This window comes from Diabrotica virgifera, chromosome 8, assembly GCF_917563875.1.
Source record: "Diabrotica virgifera virgifera chromosome 8, PGI_DIABVI_V3a".
Taxonomy (NCBI): domain Eukaryota; kingdom Metazoa; phylum Arthropoda; class Insecta; order Coleoptera; family Chrysomelidae; genus Diabrotica; species Diabrotica virgifera.
This window is the reverse complement of record NC_065450.1, coordinates 104,463,401-104,476,730: the sequence shown is the minus strand read 5'-3', so window position 1 is coordinate 104,476,730 and position 13,330 is coordinate 104,463,401. Positions and strand designations below refer to the sequence as shown.

Sequence of the window (13,330 nt, the reverse complement as noted above, 5' to 3'; positions counted from 1 at the left end):
CAAGAAATGAGAAGACTAAATATAAGTATACTAGGAGTAAGCGAAACATGGTGGCCTAAATCAGGATGCCTTTCGACCAAATCCGGTACATTATATTACTCGGGAAACACTGACAACCAACATAGACGTGGAGTAGCAATTATTGTCGATACAGAGGTCAACAAGTCAATAGAGGGTTTTGTCCCAATCTCAGAAAGAGTGATGCTACTACAAATAAGGACATCACACACGAAACTAAATTTGATCCAAGTATATGCACCAACGACGGATGCAACAGAAGATGAAGTAGAAACATTCTACCAACAAATTGAAGATGCACTGAAAATGACAAAGAGCAGGGAAATCACGGTAGTTATGGGCGATTTTAATGCAAAAGTCGGCAAGGGAAGTGCTGGAACAATAATGGGAGATCAAGGACTAGGGGAACGTAACGATAGAGGTGATCGTCTAATACAATTCTGCCAAGAACAAAATCTAATAATCACAAACACGTTTTTTAAATTACCTTTGAGATGGTTATATACATGGCGCTCACCAGCAGATAAACCGGAAAAAGTGGTAAGAAACCAAATCGATTATATACTGATTAAAGAGAGATATCGTAACACCATCAAATCCGTTAAAACATATCTATGAGCAGATGTCACATCAGACCATAACCCACTAATCGCTAATGTTACGCTTAAGCTTAAACGTATTAGAAAACCCCAAAGAACTCCAAATATAGATGTTAGAAAACTGAAAGAAGTTGTACAATTGGATATGGTAATTTTTAAAATATAATTATATATTTTAAAATATAATATTTTTTAAATTTACTAAACATAAAACATATAAAAACAACGCCTAAGCTTGACAAAAAACAACTGTGAAGGATATAAAACACACATCTTTGGGAACATAAGAATTTTGCTTTTCCAAGTTCCACATTGAACACAACTTACAATATAAGAGACTAAAGGTTGTTTGATCGATCAACTATCCTTATGGGAGCTGGTGACTGCATGTACATCTTTAGCTGTGGAACAGTTTCAATGGCTGTTATGTAAGTACATACTAATTACTAATAACTTTATATTATGTCTTTTGATCGCATACTATCTTGTCAGAACTCCATCATCCCTTAACTAGTTGAGGAATGATGGTAGTATATATATTAAAATTATATACCAAGCAATTTTCATCAGATTGGTCGCTCCCAATGACAATAAGTCTCATCTTTACATACTATGGAAGGTTGAGTTCAATACTACACAGTTGCTTGGCTTCATGGTGTGTGATTAAAACCAAGACAAAGTTGTTTTTATGTTTTGTATATATATGTGTACATGTCTCTCGTTTTGTGTTTTTTAGCTTGTAGTTTGTATTGAGAAGACTTTTTTGTACTGGGCCTGATGATGAGTCATATATTGTAAGACTCGAAACCGGTTGCCCCACGATTATGTAACAACTAATAAAAATACAAACTAAAGATTGCGAGTATTGACTCAATTACCATATCCAATTGTATAATGGACTCGCATTGGCAACCCTTTCATCATTTGAAAGAAGTTGATATAAAAAACAAACTTCAACAGAAAATATACGAAAACCTTGATAAATTAGATACTAACACCTACGAGATAAACCATCAATGGGAAACACTAAAAAATTGCCTACTTGTTCCATGCGAAGAGATATTAAAAGAACCGATAAGAAAGAGAGACAACTGAATGACCGACGAGATACTCGGCATGATGGACCAACGAAGACAAGCCAAGAACAAAGACAATCACAATTACAAAATAATTAACAATGAAATCAGAAAAAAGATAAGAGAGACAAACAAACTTACTATGAGGAAAAATGTAAAGAGATAGAAGATCTTCAGAACAAATACGATCTATTCAACCTGCATAAAAGGTTAAAGAAATGGCCGGGCTGCAAAAAAGAAACCACAACACAACTCTTTTAGACAAAAATGGAAACACTACTATAGCGACTGACGAAAAGCTAAAACGATGGAAAGAATATATGGAAGAGCTTTTCGACGACGAAAGAGGAAACCTACAAGACATATCTTTCGAAAACAGAGAAACAAGTGTAGAAATTACAAAGGAAGAAATATTGTATGCACTAAAAAACACCAGTAACGGAAAAAGCCCGGGGCCAGATCAACTGCCTATCGATATCCTTAAAATAATAGAAAATAAGTACATAGATGTCCTCTTAAAGCTCTTTAATAAAATTTATCAGTCGGGTGACATACCCAACGAATGGTTGACCTCAACATTTATTTGTCTCCCAAAAAAGAAAAATGCTAGAGAATGCACCGACCACCGCACCATAAGCCTGATGTCTCACACACTTAAAATGTTTTTAAAGATCATTCATAAACGCATTTACCAAACACTTGATATGGATATTGAAGAAACCCAATTTGGATTCCGTAGAGGCGTAGGTACCCGTGAAGCTCTCTTTACATTCAACGTACTAATCCAGAGATGCTTGGACGTGAACCAGGATATGTACGTCTGTTTCATAGATTACAACAAGGCTTTCGATAAAGTCCGCCACAAACAGCTAATGGACGTCCTCAAAGCAAAACAATTACAATACAATGACCTTCGAATTATAACAAATCTATATTATAAACAGCAAGCACACATACGCATTAACGAACACACATCAGAAGAGTTCGAAATTAAAGAGGAGTGCGACAGGGGTGTGTATTATCACCACTACTATTCAATGCATACTCTGAAGAAAAGCGCTCTTGAGGGAGAAACTGCAGGAATAAAGGTAAATGGAACGCCAATTAACAACATTAGATATGCGGACGATACTATCATAATAGCGGACAACCTTAAAGACCTTTAACAGCTAATGAACAAGATAGTTGAGTATGGAGAAGAATATGGATTATCAATAAACATCAAGAAAACTAAATTTATGAGGATATCAAAAACCCAAAATAATGATGAAAGCCTGACAATTAAAGGTAAAACTTTAGAACAAGTAGAAAACTACAACTATCTTGGCACAATAATTAATAACACAAATGATTACTTCAAAGAAATCAAAGTTCGAATAGAGAAAGCAAGAACAAACTTCAATAAAATGAGAAAGGTACTTTGTGCAAGAGAACTGAAATTAGACTTGAGAGTTCGGCTGGCAAGGTGTTATATTTTCTCGACTCTGCTTTACGGGATAGAAGCATGGACACTTAACGCATCGACTACTAAAAAGTTGGAAGCATTTGAACTGTGGGTGTATAGAAGAATCCTGAAGATATCATGGACCGAGCATATAACAAACAACGAAGTCATGAGAAGAGTCAACAAAAGACTGGAAATATTGGAAACCATCAAGACACGAAAGCTGCAGTACCTGGAGCATGTTATGCGTAATGAGAGATACAACATACTTCAGTTGATTATACAGAGGAAAATCCAGGGCAAGAGAAGTGTAGGAAGGAGACGAATCTCGTGGTTGCGTAACTTGAGAGAATGGTACGGATGCACATCAACCGAACTATTTAGAGCAGCAGCATCTAAGATCAGAATAGCCATGATTATTGCCAACCTCCGTCGCGGAGATGGCACATGAAGAAGAAGATTTAAATTTAAAATAAATGTAAAATCTATTTTGGGATGCGGAAAAAAGATTGATTTCACGACCGTCATCGCGACCGTCATCGCTTCGACGAAATAAATTTTGTACGTGTATTATTATAATGTACGTATATTAATACTAATATTATTGAAGTGAAAACTTCTATAGGGACGTTTTGGTCTTTTTAGATGGGGAAAAAGTATTGAATTAGCGACCGTCATCGCAACCGTCATTGCTTCGACGAAATACATTTTTGAAGTGAACACTTCTTTAACGACGTGGTGCACTTTTTAGATGGGGAAAAAGTATTGAATTAGCGACCGTCATCTTCTTCTTCTTCTTAACGTGCCCTATCAAGTCCCCTTGACGTTGGCGATTAACATGGCGAAACTGTCTCTGTCTCGAGCTATTCTAAATAGGTGTTCTGCTTTCTTTATTCCTGTCCACTCCCGGATATTCTTCAACCAAGAGGCCTGCTTTCTACCAATTCCTCTGCGTCCTTCGATTTTACCCATCATAATAAGTTGAAGAATATTATACCGGTCTCCCCTTACTACGTGTCCAAAATAGGCCATCTTTCTATATTTGATGTTATCAAGCAGCTCACGGGTAGCATTTGCTCTCTTAAGGACTGCCACATTTGTCAGCATAGCCGTCCATGGTATTTTTAGAATACGTCTGTGCAGCCACATTTCAAAGGCCTCCAAACGGTTAATGGTGGATATTTTTAATGTCCATGCTTCGACACCATACAAGAGGACTGACCAAATGTAGCATTTAATCATGCGCTTTCGAAGTTGAAGTTGCAAGGTATCATTACAGAAGAATGACCTCATTTTTAAAAATGTCGTGCGGGCTATCTCGATTCTACATTTTATCTCTTTATCTGGATCTAGTTGTTCAGTAATATGGCAACCAAGATATTTAAAACTGGGTACTCTTTGAATCATATGACCATCAACATATAACCGTGAATCTTGATGGGCCAAACGGCTAAATACCATGTACTTTGTTTTTGAACAGTTTATATTTAGGCCAAACTCTCTTCCCACTCTGTCAATGGCATTTAAAAGGTGTTGTAATCCATTCATATCATCACTTAAAATAACTGTATCGTCTGCATATCTGATTGTATTTATCAGAATTCCATTAACCTTCACACCCCATTCCAAATTATGCAGCGCTTCCTTAAATATTCTATCTGAATACAAATTGAACAACAGTGGGGACAGTATACAACCCTGTCTGACGCCTCTTTGTATTTTGCATATTTCTGTTGATTTTCCATTTATGCAAGTTGTCGCTGTTTGACTTCATCACTTCAGCGAAATAAATTTTTGAAGTGAAAAGTTCTTTAGGGACGTTGTGCAGTTTTTAGATGGGGAAAAAGTAATAAATTAGCGACCGGTATTTGTTCGACGAAATAAATTTTTGAAGTGAAAACTTTTTTAGGGACGTTGTGCACTTTTTAGATGGGGAAAAAGTGTTGAATTAGCAACCGCCATTGCTTCTGCGAAATAAATTTTTGAGCGACCGTCATCGCGACCGTCATTGCTTCGACGAAATAATTTTGTGAAGTGAAAACTTCTTTAGGGACGTTTTGGTCTTTTTAAATGGGGAAAAAGTATTAAATTAGCGACCTTCATCGCAACCGTTATTGCTTCTACGAAATACATTTTTGAAGTGAACACTCCTTTAATGACGTTGTGCACTTTTTAGATGGGGAAAAAGTATTGAACTAGCGACCGTCATCACTTTAGCGAAATAAATTTTTGAAGTGAAAAGTTTTTTAGGGACGTTGTGCAGTTTTTAGATGGGGAAAAAGTATTAAATTAGCGACCGGTATTTGTTCGACGAAATAAATTTTTGAAGTGAAAACTTTTTTAGGGACGTTGTGCACTTTTAAGATGGGGAAAAAGTGTTGAATTAGCGAACGTCATCGCTTCGGCGAAATAAATTTTTGAAGTGAAAACTTCTTTAGGGAGGTTTTGCACTTTTTCGATGGGAAAAAAGTATTAAATTAGCGACCGCATTGTTTCGACGAAATAAATTTTTGAAGTGAAATCTTCTTTATGGACGTTGTGCCCTTTTTAGATGCAGAAAAATATTGAATTATCGACCGTCATCGCGACCGTCATTGCTTCGACGAAATAAATTTTTGAAGCTAAACCTTTTTTAGGGACGATATACACTTTTTAGATGTAGAAAAAGTGTTGAATTAGCGACCGTCATCGCTTCGGCGAAATAAATTTTTCAAATGAAAACTTCCTTAGGGACGTTGTGCACTTTTTGGATGGAAAAGAGGTATTGAATTAGCGACCGTTATTGCTTCGACGAAATAAATTTTTGAAGTGAAAACTTCTTTAGGTACGTTGTGCCCTTTTTAGATGGAGAAAAATTATTGAATTATCGACCGTCATTGCTTCGACGAAATAAATTTTTGAAGCGAAAACTTTTTTAGGGACGTTATACGCTTTTTAGATGAGGAATAAGTGTTGTATTAGCGACCGTCATCGCTTCGCCGAAATATATTTTTCAAATGAAAACTTCTTAGGGACGTTGTACACTTTTTAGATGGGGAAAAAGTATTAAATTAGCGACCGTCATTGGTTGGCGAAATATATTTTTAAAGTAAAAACTTCTGTAGGGACATTTTGCACTTTTTAGATAGGAAAAAATTATTGAGTTTGCGACCGTCATCACTTTGGCGAAATAAATTTCGTACGTACATAATATACAGGGTGTAACAAAAATACAGGTCATAAATTAAATCACATATTCTGGGACCAAAATAGTTCGAATGAACCTAACTTACCTTAGTTCAAATATGCACATAAAAAAAGTTACAGCCCTTTGAAATTACGAAATGAAAATCGATTTTTTTTCAATATATCGAAAACTATTAGAGATTTTTTATTTAAAATGGAGATGTGGCATTCTTATGGCAGGAACATCTTACAAAAAAATTATAGTGAAATTTGTTCACCCCATAAAAATTTTATGGGGGTTTTGTTCCCTTAAACCCCCCAAACTTTTGTATACGTTCCAATTAAAATATTATTGTGGTACCATTGGTTGAATTAAATGTTTTTAAAACTTTTTTGGCTCTTAGCATTTTTTCTATAAGGCAGTTTTTATCGAGTTGCGGCTTCTTTTTTAATATGTTTACATAAAAATTTTATGGGGGTTTTGTTCCTTTAAACCCCCCAAATGTTTTTGTACGTTCTAATTAAACTATTACTGCGATACCATTAGTTAAACACAGTGTTTTTAAAACTTTTTTGCGTCTTTGTATTTTTTTGATAAGGCACCTTTTATCGAGATATGGCTTCTTTTTTAATATGGTTCAAAATATACCTAAAAATGTAAATCATAAATAAATTTTCATATTATTACCAAGTCTCCATAATCGTACGTATTTTTCATGATCATCTTTCAGTGCGTCACACTTTTTCGATTTCTTTCTAACGCATTAAATTGTATGTGACAGAAAAAAAGACACGTCGGTGATTACATTTCGTCGGTGACATTTTTATAACATTTATTCTAGTTATTTAAGTTGTCGATAGATGGCGCCATAATAAAAAAATAATTTTTTTAATTAGATAATAATATTACAAATATAATCTGTATAATTTACAAGACTATACAAATCAAAGAAAATACCATTTTATAAATGCAAGAAACACATTTGATTGGTTTTTATTCCAAATTGAAAATAAAATGTGACAACTGTCAGATTTAACAAAAATGTCATGTTAGAATAAATGTCATAAATGTGTATTATCACGGACTTACCCTTTTTCCTATCATTTGTTACGCACTGAAAAATGATCATGAAAAGGACAATACTTAACCATATACAAATATGTGGTGGATTTAACAAATATTCAAAATATCTCTGTTAAATCTCGACTTTTCGAAAAAGCAGTAAGAGGCAAAAAAGTTTTTAAAACGTTGTGTTTAACTAATGGTACTACAATAATAATTAAATTGGAACGTACACAAAAGTTTGGGGGGCTCAAGGGAGCAAAACCCCATAAAATTTTTATGGGGTGTCTAAATTTCACTATAATTTTTTTTTCAGATACTACTTCCATAAGAATGCTGCATGTCCATTTTCAATAAAATATCTCTAACAGATTTCGATATATTGAAAAAAATTGATTTTTATTTTGTAACTTCAAAGGGCTGTAACTTTTTTTATGTGCACATTTGAACTAAGGTAAGTTAGGTTTAATCGAACTATTTTTGGTCCCACAATGTGTGATTAAATTTATGACCTGTATTTTTGTTACACCCTGTGTATTATGTGTATGTATAAATAGCATAGAACGTACGCAACGCTTATTTAATATACATAGGTATAGCACTTCTTTTTGGATGTGGAAAAGCATTGAGCTTGTAATTTATATACTATAAGAAGTTTCCACTTGTTTCGGCACTCCCATGAGTGCTTTAAATTTTTTTTGGAGCATAAATTTTGAAAAATTTTTAGAGCATACATTTTAATTCTATCATCTTCGTCAGGAGCTCCTTTGATAGATATTTTTGAGTACTTTAAGAAGTGTTTGATAAGTATATGCTATAAAATGCATTGTTTTCCCGTTATTAAAGCTTGAATACATAGATTTGAGTACTTGCCGACAGAAATATACATTCAATTACGTATACCTCACTTGGAATTAATATTAAGAAGCTTTGTTAAGCAAGAAATTTATTCGATTTTTTATTATCTTCAATTTTGGTAATAATAACTTTTTCATAAAAACTTACAGTTTTTGAGGTATTTAGAAAAAACCGCTTTAAAACATGCTCTATTCACGAAAAATTTATATCTTTGATCTTTATTAATTAAAAAAGTACTGATTTTTTTCATTAACTTATGGGGTTATTTTTAATAAAATAATTTTTACCCCAAGAAGGGGTCGCATCCACCCCCAGAGTAAAAGCACAAGTTGGCAACATGTTGTTCCTTGAGATATCCTCTAACTACTCACCAATTTTCATGAAAATCGATGGAGGTTCAACGAAACTGGAGGTAATAGCTCATTATCCACCTTCAGTGACTGCACTATACAGGGTGATTCATTAAGAATGTCCAGTCTTTGAGATGTAGATTCTAGACCTCAAAATATTAAGATTTAACCTAAATCATTTAAATAAAATATGGCTCGTTACTGAGTTACAGGGTGTTTTATTTAAAAATTTAATAACTATTTTTACCCAGGGCTTTAAAACTATTTGACATATCCTTGTCATGCTTGGCAGAAAATATAGGCACTGTACATCCTACTAAATTATGATAAATAAATTTTTCTGGCTACTACCAGAGGCGTACGACAGGGGACAGTGCATGGTTTACCCTTCCCAAATTCTACGCCACTGGCGAAATTGCTATTTTAGCACAATATTTCGATTTTCCAATACTTTCTAGGTAAGTAGTATACTCTTCATTCGTAACGTTAAAGTCATTCGTTTTCGAGATATTTGAAGTTGAAAATGAAACGGCATAGCTATTTTGATTAATGTATTGTGCTCCTTCATTTTTAACTTTAAATATCTCGAAAACTAATTATTTTATCGGTACGGAAATTATTGGAGAATCGAAAAATTTCAATAAAATGGTAATTCCGCTAGTGGCGTAGAATGTGGGAAGGGTCAACCATTCACTTTCCCCTGTTGTACGACTCTGGTACTAGCCAGAAAGTTTTATTTAACATATTTTAGTAGGTTGTACAGTATCTACACTGTCTGCTAAGTATGATAAGGATATGTCAAATACTTTTAAAATACTGAATACAAATATTTAATATTTATGTAATAGGGATGTTTGATTTAAAAATTTAAAAATGATTTGTACCCAGTACTTTAAAAGTATTTGAAATTGCCGTATCATACTTGCCAAAAAGTGAAGGTACTGCACACCTTACTAATTTATGTTAAATAAACGTTTCTGGCTATTACCAGAGGCGTACAGGGGAAAATGAATGGTTGAACCTTCCTAAATTCTACGCCACTGATGGAATTGCCATTTCAGCATAATTTTTAGATTCTCCTATACTTTCTATGTAAATAATACTCATTCATTCGTATCCATAAAATCATTAGTTTTCGAGATATTTGAAGTTAAAAATGAAGGGGCACAATACATAAATCAAAATAACTGTAAAGTTTCATTTTCAACTTCAAATATCTCGAAAACTAATGACCTTAACGTTACAAATGAAGAGTATAATTATTTACATAGAAAGTATTGGAAAATCGAAATATTGTGCTAAAATAGCAATTTCGCCAGTGGCGTAGAATTTGGGAAGGGTAAACCATGCACTGTCCCCTGTCTTACGCCTCTGGTAGTAGCCAGAAACGTTTATTTATCATAATTTAGTAGGGTGTACGGCAACTACACTTTCTGCAAAGTATGACAAGGATATGTCAAATAGTTTTAAAGTACTGGGTAAAAATGGTTATTAAATTTTTAAATAGAACACCCTGTAACTCAGTAACGAGGCACATTTTATATAAGTGATTTGGGTTAAATCTTAATATTTTGAGGTCTAGAATCTACAACTCAGAGATTGGACATCCTTAATGAATCACCCTGTATATGACATGAAACGTTGATTGAATATCGAAATTGAATATTTAAATTATTCCATCAACGCATGAAGTTGAAGCAGATTCAAAAGTAAAGATGAATGAGATATGACTATAAATTAAAATTAATACATACCAAGAAAAGTAGAGAAATGATAAAACAAAAAGGGACGGATACTTATGATGATAATCCAATTAAAAATTATGTATGTACAGACAACTGAAAAAGTAACAACTAGGAAACATGATATCAGATGACTGAAAAATTGATTTAGATATAGTTTGCAATACAAAATAGTTATTTGTGTATCAAGGGCATTAAATATATGTTTATATCCTAAGGGCGACAAGCTTATAAACTCGAGGGCCTCTGGCCTGAGAGTTTATATGTCGCCCGAGGGCGACATCTAATAATATACGTGGTGCATATAAAACTTTATATCATACCAGTTCATTGCATCAATTAAAGTTTTATATTAATTAGAAGTAATATTGTATCGCAGCAGGTGTTTAGTACCGTTGCTAGGAGAGTGATGTTGGTTAGCAATTTGTTATTAACGTAAACAAAGTTTTTCTATGTGACATTGTCAAAAAAGTCAGAAGGCAAAATAAATTCGATATTTTTGAAGAAATAGTTAAAAAAACCTAAAAAAGCGACTGAGAATCTGTTACCGAAAACATCCAAAGAAACGTACGACAAGGAATAGGCTAAATTTCAACAATGGATGGCGGAAAATAATACTGAATGCGTAAATGAGACCGTACTACTGGCATGCTTTGGAGACATATACTTTATGCCCGCGCGGGCATAAATTATACCATTATGTGGTTCGTAACTAAGTAACGAGAAATTGAAATTAGGAGAGGAGTTAGGCAGGGATGTATTATGTGTCCATTACTGTTTAATGCACTAGGCTTGTTCAATTGAAACGTATCTTTGATCCAGAAAAAAATTATCGGTAACCGTCACTACAAATATTTACTATTACATTTAAGGCACATAGTCCATTAAATGAGTGTTGATAAAACTGTTGACCCAGGTATAGAAATATCATCGGGCAATGCATAGGACAATATTCCACCAAGGCATCTCAGTTTACCCGTCAGAACCGCTATTATTGTGTACCTACTCTAATACCGAGTGTAGTGTATAACAAAATAAAAAAAGACGGTTTCGTTTTGATTTAATTAGAGTATCTTGCCATCCCCTGACACGTGTTTCTAGGTTTGCCCGTTATCAAAGGAGCTTTGCAAGAAGACTAAGTTGAACCAAAACGAACCAACTGGTCGGTAAATATATTTAAATATTATACCGGAGTATGGTTAGAACGACATCTAACGGGGAAAGATGAAATGAGTGTCGATAACGGTTCAAGTAAACTGTTTACCCAGGTATAAAAATACCACCGTTCGATGCTTACAAAAATATTCCACCAACGCATCTCAGTTTACCCGTCGGAATCGCTATGATTGTGTACAGTCTTCTTGTAAAGCCTCTTTGATAACGGGTAAACCTAGAATCACGTGTCAGGGGATGGCAAGAGACTCAAATTGAATCAAAATGAAAACGTCTATTTTTATTTTGTTTTACACTATACTCGGTATTAGGGTACACAATGATGGCGGTTCAGACGGGTAAACTGAGATGCGTTGGTGGAATATTTTCCTAAGCTTCGCCCGATGGTACTTTTACACCTGGGTAAACAGTTTACTTGAATCGTTATCGACACTCATTTCATCTTTCCCCGTTATAGGTCGTTCTAACCATACACCGGTATAATATTTAAATACATTTACCGACCAGTCGGTTCGTTTTGGTTCAACCAGTCTTTTTGGAAATCCTCTTTGATAACGGGTAAACCTAGAAACACGTGTCTACACATGAGTTCTATAGAACTCTTCAGAGCAGCGGTAGATAGAGTAAAGATAGTGATGATAATATTCAACCTCCGATTGGGAGATGACACTTAAAGAAAAAGAATAGATGGGCTTGTTAAACAGCTTCTAAAACATAAGAATATATAGGGTGTTTACACATTGTGGTAGATTAAATTGAATATGATGTAAACGCTCTTTGATTAATTGCTATTCGTTTTAAAAAAATATTTTTTCATAGAGAATTTAAGTGTTATTTATAAAGAATTCTTTAATTTAAATTTATTAAATAATAAGTAAATAACATTTAATCAAAACTGGTAAATATATTTTATGAAAATGCAGGAAACTGATGTTTGACCGTTTTTATTTACAAATTTATAACGTTTTTTTTTTAGATTTAACTGCCCGTTTGTCTTGGATTAATTGGGAAAATTTGGGAGTCACGCCTGGAAGACGAAGTGCTTTGACGTCTCTAGCACTTACTTCGGAAAACAATCAATGAATAGAGACGCTAACCTGAGAAAAATAACGATTTAATTATGTATATAAACATAAAATACTGTGTATAAAATACTGCTAGATTTCAAATTATGTGCAATATTTGTTTTGTTTTAATAAAAAAATGCTCAATGTACCATTTCTTTTTCATATGTTTTACTATTGTAATGACATACTCATTATATACATCACACATCACTGTTGATTAGAGACAGGGCCGCCGAGAGGAATGAGCGGGTCCCGGTAAGAAGTGAAGAGCGGGCCCCCAGCAAAAAGTGAAGAGCGAAAAATTTTTTTTAATTTTTATAGAAACAAAATTATCAATAATAAATAATAAGAAACATTTCAAATGTAACTTTTATTAAATTTTGATTATAATAGTAAAAATATACAGGTGCTTTTTGAGTTTTCTGATTGGTAAAGATGTCTATAATTTTCGAAAAATCGCATGATTTTACTAAATCATTCTCAATGCACAAAGTTGTTAGGCCATTTAACCGATTCTGTTTCATTGTAGATCTCATAGCATTTTTTATGCGAGAAAGACAACTAAAGGATCTTTCCGCTTCTGCGACTGTCACCGTTAATGTGCAAAATATTCTTCACATTAACGACGTTAAGCAATAATAATGATTCCAATGTGAGATGTTTAATTTTATTAAGAAAATCTATTGGAGAAAGTTGAGATTCACGAATATTATCCTTGTATATCGTTCTCAAATGAAAAATTTCATCTGTCAGTTCTTCACTAATGTCTTCGCTT

The 13,330-nt window shown here is 33.7% G+C and overlaps 1 protein-coding gene across 5 annotated transcripts in view; it reads left to right on the top strand.

Moving 5' to 3' along the window:
- The window catches only part of LOC114341469 (helix-loop-helix protein 13), a 170,860-nt gene extending 158,157 nt beyond the window's left edge, over positions 1–12,703 (top strand). For all 5 annotated transcript variants that reach the window (XM_050658183.1, XM_050658185.1, XM_050658184.1 and 2 more), the window contains exon 5: positions 12,465–12,703. In XM_050658183.1, coding sequence (XP_050514140.1) covers positions 12,465–12,571 — 107 coding nt within the window. In that variant the 3' untranslated portion in view covers positions 12,572–12,703. The remainder of the gene's footprint in view (positions 1–12,464) is intronic.
- Positions 12,704–13,330: the final 627 nt, after the last annotated feature.